Genomic DNA, 12,514 nt, shown 5'->3' with positions numbered 1-12,514 from the left:
GTTGATGCTAAATGGGATCAAGACGACCTACAAAGGAGGATAAATCTTCATGTAGAACAGAAATGGCAATGGCTTAACGTACTTTGAAAAGTGTTATGCTTACGGCTGTTCTGTAGGAACAAATGATGGATTTCTGAGAAGTTTCTCATCTTTCTTTATGCATCAGCATTACTCTATCAACATTAGTTGAGTGTCTCTTGATTTATAAAAACACAAGACCCTACATTTTTAAGGGAGGTCTTTAATAGCAACAGTATACAAAGGTTTGTCCTGGTAGTACCTGTGTAAATCCCTGTAATGCTTTTGGAGAAGAAATGCCTAGCAGGGTCCTTGACCTTTTGGCAATTACTGCAAGGTCTTAGAGGTAACTACTACTTAATGAGAGCTGTTGGGAGGAACTGGGAAGAACTGTTGATAGAGTAACATTGCAAACACTCCCATGTACGCAGAATCTTAGTTTGGTGTAGGTTAGCAGGAAGGGCCACATTTACACTCCCCTGTTGTCTGGAAATCTGCACCCCATGAATATGGAATATTTATGGTAGAAATTACCTAGTGCCTTAGCTGGAGAGGAGCCTTCCAGGTCAAGTCATTCATCTGAGGGTAGTGCGCGTTTTGTCCTTTCTGTGAGCAATACCGCTCTAATAGGATAAGCTGGTACAGAAGGTTGGACTGTGCCTTGAGTAAGAAAGGCTCCACAGCTCGCTCTCTGTGCTACATCACAGACCTCTGAAGTTTGTTCTGCTCCTGCTCTGCCCAGGTGGTTGTACAGCAGGTGGGTGAAAGCGGAGCACATCACCAGCACGTCCTGGCATGCAGGGACGCAGAGGAAGAGAATTAAGTGGCTCAGTAAGGGAACAGCAGGTCTTAGAGGAGTGCTGCAGTTACAGGGGCTACCACAGATGCATCAACAGAGGATTATGCAGGAGTTAGAGGGAAGCAGAGTTATTTCTGTTAAGACTTTTAATGGAACAACTGCCAAAGATTGTGTCCCATTTTGAAGTTCACTGTTGGAAAAAGAATTTAATGAAAGTTCTGGAAAGACTTCAGAAAAGAGTCATGAGAAATTGTTTTGAGACTTGGAATAATAAGAAATCAAAGTACCTATTTAAATCTTAGCCAAAATGTAATTTGACCTTGCTCTATATACTAAAAATACACAGTGAAAGTATTTTGGATAATAGACAAAAGGGATCTAATAAAAATAGGTTACAGTAAAATCCAGTGAATTGAAGCTAAAGCTTAATAAATTCAGACTAGGATTAAGCCACTGCATTTGAACAAAGAGCACTAACTTTTGGAACAACTACTCATAGTCCAGTAGAGATCGTCCATCACTTGAAATTGTTAAAGCCAAATTTATGCAGGTTTTTCAAAGGTATTTCCAAGCTCAAAAGAGAAGATCCATAATACATGGTGCAGAAACTACTGAGCAAAGCTCTTCGAACTGTGCTGTGCAGGAGGTCAGTCTAGATGATCAGGGTATTCCATTCGTGCTTTAATCTATTGAAGCACATTATGACAAGCTTAACATGCATTTACGTGTTTCCATCTAATTACCACAATGTAGCAGAGTGGATTTATAGAAAGACAATTCAACTATTTTTAGATACTACTGTACCTTTAATTTATTAGCTTTTGTTAAAAGCATGTAACAATCTAGAGGATATAAAGTATAATTTACAAAAATATAAATCTTGGTTATTTTATTTTTAGTATTTCAACATATTACTATATAGTAGGTGTTACTCAGAGCATATGTTTAACAACCTGAAATTATATCCAGCAAACCAAAATTGTGGGATATTACATATGTCTTTTGTAGAACAAATTATATATTAGGGAAGGGTAACCAAAAATGGCTGTATTATCATACTGTATATATGAAAGCTTATACAGTGCACTATACTTGCATCCTGAAGAAAATATACATATTAAGCCCTTTATTACAGCATTTTTCAGTATAAATATGCAGATTAAGAGAATGAGTGTTTTAGGCAAAAAGTTTCAATCTGTTTACAAAAGTGATATTCTAAAACAAGCCTGCCTTTGCAAATTCACTTCCCATCTCCTTGGTTAACTGAAGAGATAAAATAGTCAGTAAAAACAGTGTATAAAAACATATTTTAGTCCATTGATTATGGAAAACTTTACATTTAAATTTCTTACTAAATATCATGTTTCTTGGCTAGGTGGGTTAGGAAGATACTTGTAAAAGTACTGAACTCCTGGAAGGTAAATATATAAGACAGATGATGATCGTAAGACATATCCTTCCAGGTGAGCACGGGTATCGTTTCAACCTCTCCGCATGCTTTCTGTGAAGGAATTGCAGGGATCGTAGAGGAATCGTAGACATCAACACAAGTGGATTCATCTCCCATTCACAACTTTCCCAGTGTGGTCAGGCAGGACCGGTAGGTAGGTCTTGTTAGAGATGTGTCTGTATGAACTTATCGGCAGGCACAGGTTTCCACCGACATATTGGGATATACCTTCAAAACAACGTTTTTGTTCTCATCTAAGAACAGGACACTGAGGGAGCTCATTTTGTCAGGAACGCAGCAGGGCTCTGGGATGCCGGGAATGATTCCCACTGCTTTTACGATGCTCTGGATTGTAGCATGGTTTGATGGTCGGACAACCTGGAACAGAGAAGGAAATGGTTATTGCTTCATTTATGAGAAGCTGCTTTCCCAAAGCAGCTTGGAAAATGACACAATTATGTTATTTTTCTTGAAAAAATTAATATATGTGATTGAGTCACAGGGCCATGCAACATAGCCATGCCCTCATATTTTCAGCTTTTCTGCAGAGCATGTATCCAAGTTTGTACTTCGTATGCTGCCTTCATAAATACCAGAGGAGGGCACTGGTGGCACAGCCAACAGTCAATAGCTTAGAAAAAGAGCAATGTCCATGGCTGCACCTATTAAATGCTGGAGACAGGCATGCAGGGAAAAGGGCTAAGGTGGGGCAGACTTCTCAGTTGCAAGAAGTGCTCTCGTGTTCTTAACCTCTTGTCTGACTGATAAAATTGGCTACTGTATTTCCAAAGTAAGTATGTTCCAGTACTGTTTCTCCTCACGTACACTGACCTGGAACTAGTTACTTTTTCCCTAAACTAATTACTCTGATTTAAAAGAGTGCTCTAGAAACAGCCTCAACAAAGGGAAGTTGCTCTAGAATAGACAAACAATCTCACAGAGCCTTTTCAGATCATAAGCCCTTGCAAACTAGTACTGTTACCTACAGTTTCAGTAGTTTTCAGCAGATTTGGTGTACATGGCATCTGGGGGACAACAAACAAGGACTTCGCAAATCTCAACATGGAAGCAGATACTTTAAGTGAAAAGAATTTAATTAAATTAAAACTTTCAACTGTTCCTTAACTTAAGTGACATCATTTGAGTCAGTACAAGGATGGACTGTGAAATCATCCTTTCTGCTTTGGTGTTTCAAGACAGCATCCATATCAAGACAGTCCCAACAAGTGACCAGTCTTGGAAAGAGCCTTTCTGTAATTAGCATGTGTTGACATAATTAGCAACAGTTTGCTGTCTTAGATTTCAAAACTATCCAAAACCAAACAGCAGTGAATTAGCCTTGCAGCTGCTATGTGAAGTAGAAATAAGCTTCTATCCACATTGGCCATGTCTGCAAATCTGGACAGCAAGAGAGACAGAAGTAGCCTTCATGTATATAAGCAACTGCAGAGTTTAGAAATTCAAAGAAGTGGAGCTTCTAGAATCTAACTCTTGCATTAACCTTTACGAAAAAGCTCCTCAAGTACTCCTAGCTCCTTTATTATTTTACAGTGTTACTTGAAAGAATCACAGATCTTAATGGGCTACTGAAAGAATTTGTTGACCCCATGCAACAAATAACCATCACTGCCCTCAGTGCCAGTAGCTGTCATGTAGAACTCCTTTTTATGAACCTGCAGAAGATCCTACTAGGACCTTCTCCAGCCATACAGTCTCTAGGATCTGCAGTGAACAAACAGATGTGAGCCAAGTCTAGTGAGAGCAGCTGTCACCCCTGAAACCAGTTAGAAACAATTCAGCCTGAGTAAATCAAGCTACCAAGACGACAGCACTAATTAGGTTTCTAATGCCTGCAAGCGTACACATTATAAGCAACAATGCTTAAAGAGAAAGCTGCTTATTATGGACTATTACTTTGTAGAAAATCTGGATGCCTGAGCCCTACATCCACAGTTGAGCCAAGCAGCACACCCATCCCACATCCAGCCAGGCTCCAAATTTTCCAGCCCTTCTGGAAATCTGGCCCAAGCGCTTAGTGATCTTGGGTTAGGCTTCACATTAGCCTTTGTACCAATGTGCTAAAGTGGAAAGCTTGAAAGACCTAGCTGAATGCCCAATAGTGATGGTACTGGGCAAGCACTTAATGAGTGAAATGCTGGCTACAAGTTAAATACAGCAGGGTAGGTTCTGCTCGCTCTTAACCTCTAGGACAGTCCTAGCTGGGGGAAATTCTGAACCTCAGAAAACAGAAGGGTGATGATGTAGTTGAAAAGCAAGTCTGAAACGCTTCAGCTCACCTTCTTCCTGGTTTGTACCCCTTCTAAAGTCTGCTTTATTATGAATTTACCCATCAGGAAACACCCTCTGCCACATCATAATAAGCAGTACTTCTTAGCTTTAGGAAAGTTTTGTTTTCATTTCAAGAATGGAATTCAAACCTGAAACTCATAAAATGATTCTCTTACAAGGATAAAATCGAGTATTCTGATTACTGTAGATCAGGGAGAAGGTTTGTCCAAACACTTGTTTCTGACATTAAAAAAAGTCACCAATATAAACTTATTACACTGTTCCAGCTAAAAACACGTCCATTCTGTTTTGGTTCTGTTTCCTCTTCCGTCATACTCGTTTGCTCTCAGGAAGCCAGGTGTGATAATTTTTTTTTCTTTTGGACATATGTATTGTGCATTAGATTATGGCTGAGGACCCATATTCCCAGGCTGGGTTTTGCATTGGATAAGTTAAATGGTCATTGTGCTGCATAATCGTCCTATACTACAACAGAAGAGTGAAATTGTATTTGAGCCTCTGCAAGCTTTTATTTTTACCAGACCATGTACGAATTTATGTGTACCTGGTTCAGCATTGGCCAGCAACACAAGAACATGTGGTCTGGGCAGATTTCTGCACCCCACCCTGAAATCTGGATTTCTACTGTTCCTGGACTTAAACTAGCCTGCATATCCTCTCTTCCTGCAGTCACACTACTGATTTCAACGCAAACACTCAGACTCCCTGTAGGGCAGATTCCTGTCTCAGATCTTTGATATTCTTTGTTGTAAAAGACTATCAATTATTCATGGGCAGATTGACCATGTACAAAATTGGCAGTTAAATGAATAATCAGACCATTTGTAGGTAGAAATGTAAAATTATTAGTTTTTGAACATGCACATTATGCAGTGCTTCGAACCTTCCCCCTTTATTTGAAAGCTCTGTAAAACAAGAGAATTTTTGTGTTTCATGGGACTGCCAGAATTTCTACTTTTTGCTGAAGGGCAAGTGAGTTGGGAGTAGGCCAAATCAGAATTCCACTAGAATTCAAAAACTCTTTGCCTCTTTATTAGGAAATTTCACACTGCTTCTCGAGGAGGAATTCAAAACACCAGAGTTAGAGTGTTACAGACAGCTACTTGGCATTTTCAGCCACATATGGAAAAGCAGCTTTTTTCTAGTTCGAGCAGGATTTTCTCAATTTTAAGACTTTAACAAGAGAATTTTGAGACAAATATAACTGTAAATAGCATTCTTATTTTCAAAGTGATAGGCAGTTTCTTAAAGCATGTGTCACTACTCTGCATTTTTCTCCTAAGGTATTACCAGTAGAATTCAGAAATACTCTGATAGAGTAGCTTGTTTTATTAGCTTTAATACTGTCTACTTCTGCTGCCACACAGGAGTAGCTTGATGCTTTAGTGTGCATAACCATATTTTATGGAACTGCGTAAGTCTGTTGTGGTTTCAAGATATAAAATAAGAATTTCTAAAAGATTTTACCTGAGACATTTTTCTTATGAAGTTGTTAAAAACAATACTGCTTAATTTTTTCAGTCTAAACAGAGCATGGTGAGATGGGTAGAAGTCTAAAGGTAAAAATCTAGCTAATGAAGTAGTTGGAAAGGCAGAACAGTACTATTTGCAAGCTAACAAGAGTGAAAAGGCATACTACCTTAGGCATTGGAAATTCACATGTCCCTGCACAGTAGTAGGCATCAAATGATTTGGGAGATATGATCCATTCATTCCAGCCAATGTCAGCAAAGTCAACTTTCATGTATCTTCTTGAACAAATCCGTGGCTCATTCCATTGTTTTCGCCTTGCTTTCTTCATTGTTTTCTCATCAAAATTTAGCACCTGAGACTTTGCAAGTGTTTCTGTGTTTTCTTGCCCTTTTCTCCTTCGGTCTTTGCGTGAGCCTTTTGGTTTCAAGGACTTGTAGGCATTCTCCCATATGTCATGTTTGTTGTATTTGTTGTTGTTATACTCTACCTCTGGTAACTCATTGTTCTGAATAGAGCTAGAGAGGTATGTGTCCCTTCTCACTCGGGTATCAGTAGAAGCATTAGGTGACAGATTTTGGTCCCCATCACTGGAGGGAAATGGGTCATAACGCTGTAGGGTGACAGCTACACTGTTGGGTTCAGAGATTGCAAGGTCATTGGCATAAACTAGAATATAAGGCAAATGGCTGGTGACCTGTTCGGGGAAGCCGTGGTGCTCCTCCCCAGAATCAAGCTCAGCACAGAGGATGAGCTCTGCAGCGCGTTTCGATTCTTTTATGATGTGCGAAATGTCCTTCGCATGCCAAGCCCCTCGCCTTTGAAGAAACACGGTGATGTTCCCTTTCACTAGTCCATAAGCAGAATTCTGGGGGATGGTTTGGAAAATGAGGTTGAGATGCAGGATGGGAGGCAGGTGAAGGAGGCGGCAGGATGAGTTCTTGGACCGCTTACAAAACACTTCCCGGTGCCGAGGGCGTTTGTCAGCATAGAAGTGAAATGTGGCAGCAAGGATCATCTCTGAATCCTGCATGGATGTCAGGTTGAAGCAGTACAGCGGCTTCTGGGCCAGGAATTCTGCAAGAGAGCAAGGAAAACATGGATAAATATGAGACAAAAAAACGGTAGTCAAACCACTTATTCGTGAAAGCAGATTAGCAAAGTTTGCTTTTTGCTTGCTCACTTCAAAGAGTATAGGGAGCTTGTTGGACTCACTTCAGCTTAAAACTGTAGTGAATGGGAGGAGGAAAAAAAACTAACAATATTTAGCAGCAATATTAAATTTCAGAGGTGAAAAGAAACACTACTTATCCCATTATTCACAGATCAATAAGATCACAAGAAAAAAAAATGACCATCTGAAGAACATACTGCTCTCTTTAAGCTCTGACTGGTACTAAGAATGCATTAAGGGACTGTAATGGGTAACCAGTAAGTTGATGCTTGCTGCCTTCCAGTTCAGACATATGCTAGCTAGAGCCATCATTTGGATGAAACCACAGCAGGTTAGGATGTTCATCAGTCCCAGGACCACATACATAGTGTAAGTACTGATTGATATTCAAATAGTCAAATTCCATCCACACCATCTGTATTTCTTCTCATGCAGTGGAGTGGACCAGCCTGTCCTGATACCCTTGTAACATTTCCATAGGTGGCAGAGCAGCTGACAAAGTGTTCTGTGATGACAGCCTGTTTGTTTCAGTCAGTTCAGGACAGGATTCCTATCATTGAACTTTTTAATCAATCCTAGCCATATTCACAGGTGCTCAGACTATGAAAAAAAGTTGAGAGTTCAAATTCTGCTCAAGTCCTTGGAGTAGTACACTGCCAGTACTATCAGTTCTATACATAGAACTTGAATTCTTGCATCAGTGGGATAAAAGCGTTTCAACCACAGAGCTCCCAGGGTTTCTGATGAATTGGGAATTTGGAATGAGTGCTCAGAGAAAAGGGATTTTATTTTTTCTAAATTTCTAATTTTTGCATTCCAAAGTGAAACAAGTCCTTCAAAAGTCAACATTCTTTGTAGAAATAGTGAATCAATAGCTACTGAAGATCCAGAAACCTGGAAGTGTGGGCTTTTTAGGAATTGAGGAAGCTTGAGTTTTGGATGGAGCGTAGCCATATTTATTGTAATTCATCAGATCGCTCATGCTTTTACCAACCTATCAGCCAAGAATTATGTTTTCCAGGCCTACTCTGAATTGAGCTGTACTAGCTGCATGAATTAAAGCTATGAATATTTTACTGACCGCATCTACCTCTGATCACTGTAGGCAGCTTCAAGTTCACAATACAGGCAAGACGTATGGACGGTACATACAAGAGATGAGTATAGAAAAAACAGGCAAGTGGCCAAGGAAAAACACTTGCTGCTAGTAGGCAAGCCACCTACTAGGAGAACATTGCATTGCAGTAAGCAAAGATTAGCAATGCAGATTTACAGATAACACATTTGTGTTAAAACCAATATGCAGAGAATCTAGTTTAAAATATTTTAAGCTATGAAATTATGTTAAAGCAACTGTAAGCCTCTAGAGGCCAGAATTACAGTTCCTGAGAAATCTTGATTTGCTTTTCTTGCACATAGGCATTACGATACTATCTTAAACTGCTGCTATTTTCTACTCTTCACTGAGGCCTGGGCTTCATTTGGAGGATGGGTGGCATTCAGTGAAAGAGCCTGAGCTGGAAGAGGCAATTTTTGCAGGAGGGCTTCATGGCTTAGGCAGCTGTTTGTTACCATGAAGACTAATTCCTGTATCTCAGCAACCTAGATGAAGTTGGACAATAACTTGGTATTTCACATTTGGTCACAAGCTACACTCCAAAGCCACTTATGACTTGACTGTGCAACTAACTGTGGTCAATTGGTGCCATTTTCTAAAGCTACAAAGTTGCCTGAAAACAACAAAAAAAAGTCTATGAACTAATTTGCATTGAACTAAGGCAAAACTTGAACTGCGTGCCCATCTCTCAGCTCCTTCCCAGAGAAATAACCAACTCCTGTGAACACAAGTGGAGGTGAGGTGAGAGGCAATCAGATGTTTGTGAAGCATTTCTCCTCAAGTTATTAGTACTACTAGAGAAACATGAAATTATATTTGGAACATGTGCAAAATTCATGTGCTATGTAGCAATTACTTTGCATTAATATCTAATGCTTCTCCATATTCAGCAACCCCGGTCAACATCACCCGTACCCTGTAAGTGATGTGTGGTTTCTCAGGGCTGTGGTAATACAACTGTGTAATTGAGGAGACCTCAGTAGCATGACAAAGGAGCAACGCCAATCCAAAATCCAGTGAGAGCCCTCATCTTGGCAACCCTATCTTGAACACTGATGCTGGAATGTGCCCAGAGAGCTTTAAGCTGCAGCACAGGAACAGAGGGTTACAGGTTTTCTGATGGGTATCTTTTTTTTTTTTTAAATAAAGTAAATCCATTGCTTGGGATAACAAGAGGGAAGTTATTGTAGATGTAGTCTGTTTTGCTTGTCTAGATAAGATCAGAAGTATCATCTGTATTTCATAAGGAACAGATGTTCCACGTGTCTTGTTAGAAGACCATGCTGATTTCTTCTCTCAGAAGAATGCTAGAATTTCTTTGAGGAGATAAAGAAAACACTCTGTGAAACAAGCTTCTCCCCGCCCTTGGTCTTGTGTCATTCCATGGTTGATTTCAGAGTGCTCATCACTGGGTTGATGAATCACAAAGAAATAACATTTATTGTCATAAAAAACATTGCAGAGGAGCTTTGGCTTTCATGCCACGTTACTGGGGAGAGACAAGATCCCACAGAGAAGGGATACAGATGGAACACAGGAGACAGGAGGTTTGGACACAGGTGTGCATGATGCTAGGCAAGTTACCATGCAAGCATCTCTCTGCCTTAGTTTTGTGATCTGACAGATGAGCAAAATACCAATGTATAGTATATGTGGGTAGGAAACACTACGCTGGTGTTTTAAAACTAAATTTAACCACTTGGATGCAAATTGCTTGTTCAGGAGAATAGCTAAAAAAGAAGAATATGGAAATGCAAGAACTGTCCCACTAAATGGGGCTTGTGGCCCAGGACCTTGCTTGGGTAGCAGCCAGCATCAGCTGCTCGGTTCACTGAGAAGGAAGAGCAGCAGTAGGAGGTCACAGAGTGACCATCCACCATGGCAGCTTCTTCCTAACCCCATTAGGTAGTGGCTGGCTACTGGTCTAATGCATGGAGATTTCCCTCCCAGATGGCTGCAGTTGCCTTACATCCTAACTCCTAGGGGTCTGCGTGTTTTAACAGCCACAGCCTTCTGTAGGATCTCCTCCTCCTAGCAGGAGGACTTGTAATATTGCATCTAACATAGGAAAGATTTAATTCATGCATTACAGATATGAGTTACAGTGCGATATTCTAGTAACCACTCACAACTAATTCATCAGAGTGCCTATAAAATCGGTACTTAAGTGTAACAAGTGCTGTTCTGGAAGCTGGTCTAATTCAGATTTCAGAACCGAGATGCTAGCTATAACCTGTAAGAGCTAACCAAAGAAGGAAGAGACATTTTCCAGAAACGTTATTTTAAGTATCCTTGGCAAAGGACAACAAACGTAAAGAACATTAACTGAGCAAACAACCGATTTTAAAGAGAGGGGGTGACAATGAAAGCGTAGTTCCGACCCGGTACGCGCTGTTGCACCCTCGTAACGAAGCCGAGCAGAGCCGGGGAGCGGGAGAGAAACCCCCCTTCTGCTCGGGGTGAGGCAGCGCAGCGAGCTCAGCGCCCCAGCTGCGAGCTGCCCGTGGCGGTCCCACGGGCGGCACCGCTCCCGCACGGGAGCCGCGGGGAAGGTTTTGGTCCTCGGGGGAGGGTTTGTGCCCCCGGGGGAGGCGCGGGTCCCCCCCGCAGTGCCCCGGGCACCTCCGGTGTGCTCGCCCCTAGCAGCGGCAGCTCGCCAGGGTGACCCCCTCGGGGCAGATGCTTTCGGTTGAGGGCAAGGGGCAGCGGGATCCGGCCGGGGGGCACCGGGGACCCCGGGACTCGCCCCGGCGGCGCCGTGAAGCCCCCGCACCCCCCAGGCGGGCACCGGCCGCCTCCCCGAGCCCCTCTTACCTGGCGTGGCTTTGAAGCTGCGCACCGTGTTGCCGTCCCCGGGCCGGCTCCCGTGCCGGTTGTACTTCTCGTAGAGCTTAAGCATGTGGACAGCGACCATGTCCTGGGCGAGGCCGCCCAGCGCGGGGGGCGGCGGCGGGGAGCCCCCGCGGGGGGCTCTGCCGGCGGGGCAGGCGGGGGGCCGGCCGGCGGCGCTTCCCCCGGCGGCGTGGGGAAGGCGCAGGGCCCAGAGCAGGAGGCAGCAGCAGCAGGTCAGGCGGCCGGCCATCGGGGGCTGCTGCTGCGGGCCGGCGGGGACCGAGCCGCTGTGTCCCGGGGCGGGGGGGCGGCCCCCCGCTGTTAGCGCCGCTGCCGGGCCAATCCTCGGGGCTGGAGGGGGGGGGCGGCCGGGGAGCCCTCGGGAGGGGCCGCCGCGATCCTGGCGAGCGGCGCGGCCCCGCTCTTTTAAGCGGAGCGGGGCGAGGCCCCCCGGAATTAGCGGCCGGCCGCTGATTGGAGACGCGCGGCCCGCCGGGGGCACGGCGAGCGGCGGGGAAATCGCGCCCCGAGGCGGAGAGCGGGCGGCGGCGGGTGGAAGGGAGGAAGGAAAAGGGGAAGGGAGAAGAGGAGAAGGGAGGAAGGGCCCCGCTGTAACCGCGATCGCTTCCCGGGGGCCGGGGAAAAGGCAAGCGCGAAGCAACCGAAGCGCAGCGGGGCACTGCTCGCTCCGGGCAGGCGCTCACGCAGTTGGGTGAAGGGGGCTGTGCCCGGGCAAACTTTCCTCGCTGGGCCGTTTCCACGGGGGATGTGAAGGAGGAGAGCACCCGGGTGAAGTTCTGCAGGGCTGCCACGGCTTAGGTCGGAGGGCGGCGGTTTAGAAGTGGATGGTGCGCGGTGTGCTCATCCATCAGGTGACAGCAGCTCGGAGCCAGGCTGAGAGTCACCCAGCGGGCGCACCAGCCGTCCTAGGGCAGGCAGCCTCCGAGGGAGAGGGCTATATTCCTAGGGAGTTTGTTCATTCCGCCTCTTTTTAAATCTTGTCTTCTCGTAGCCAAGACAGTTACTTTTCTTGGAGAGTATACAATGCAATAATTGAAAAATTGTTGGAAAAAGCTACTGTTGCTGTGTATAACACAACTCTTTTGTGATTTTTTTAACCTTGGAGTGTCAAATCTGAGCAGATACTATTGAAAGCCTCTGAACCACAAGTTTGTAGCTTTTGGATCATCGCAAAGAAAGGTTCGATTCATTTTTAAAATTAGCACCAGGCCACATCTCTCTGTGCCCCTTGAATGTCTGAAACGAGCAATTTGCAAATACAAATTTGTCCAAATGTATGTTGCTAAAATATCAAGCCTCCCATTAATTACTCTCTGCTTATAA

The 12,514-nt window shown here is 43.9% G+C and overlaps 1 protein-coding gene across 1 annotated transcript; it reads right to left on the bottom strand.

The window, feature by feature from the left end:
• Positions 1–1,602: 1,602 nt before the first annotated feature.
• GDF10 (growth differentiation factor 10) lies at positions 1,603–11,600 on the bottom strand. Its single transcript, XM_048069336.2, has 3 exons — positions 11,153–11,600; positions 6,217–7,124; positions 1,603–2,645 (listed from the first exon to the last, which is right to left on the bottom strand). The coding sequence occupies exons 1-3, from the start codon at positions 11,418–11,420 to the stop codon at positions 2,454–2,456; spliced, it is 1,368 nt and encodes a 455-aa protein (XP_047925293.2). The 5' UTR covers positions 11,421–11,600; the 3' UTR covers positions 1,603–2,453.
• Positions 11,601–12,514: the final 914 nt, after the last annotated feature.

This window comes from Anser cygnoides, chromosome 7 (genome assembly GCF_040182565.1).
Source record: "Anser cygnoides isolate HZ-2024a breed goose chromosome 7, Taihu_goose_T2T_genome, whole genome shotgun sequence".
NCBI lineage: Eukaryota > Metazoa > Chordata > Aves > Anseriformes > Anatidae > Anser > Anser cygnoides.
The sequence above is the reverse complement of the archived record's forward strand: the minus strand, read 5'-3'. Positions and strand labels throughout refer to the sequence as shown.

Coding starts and splice junctions, on each gene's coding strand:
- GDF10 (XM_048069336.2), bottom strand. CDS start 11,420: ATGGCCGGCCGCCTGACCTGCTGCTGCTGCCTCCTGCTCTGGGCCCTG. Junction 7,125..11,152: donor CAGCTTCAAAGCCACGCCAG/GTAAGAGGGGCT, acceptor GCTCTCTTGCAG/AATTCCTGGCCCAGAAGCCG. Junction 2,646..6,216: donor GTGAATTTCCAATGCCTAAG/GTAGTATGCCTT, acceptor TCTCTGTTCCAG/GTTGTCCGACCATCAAACCA.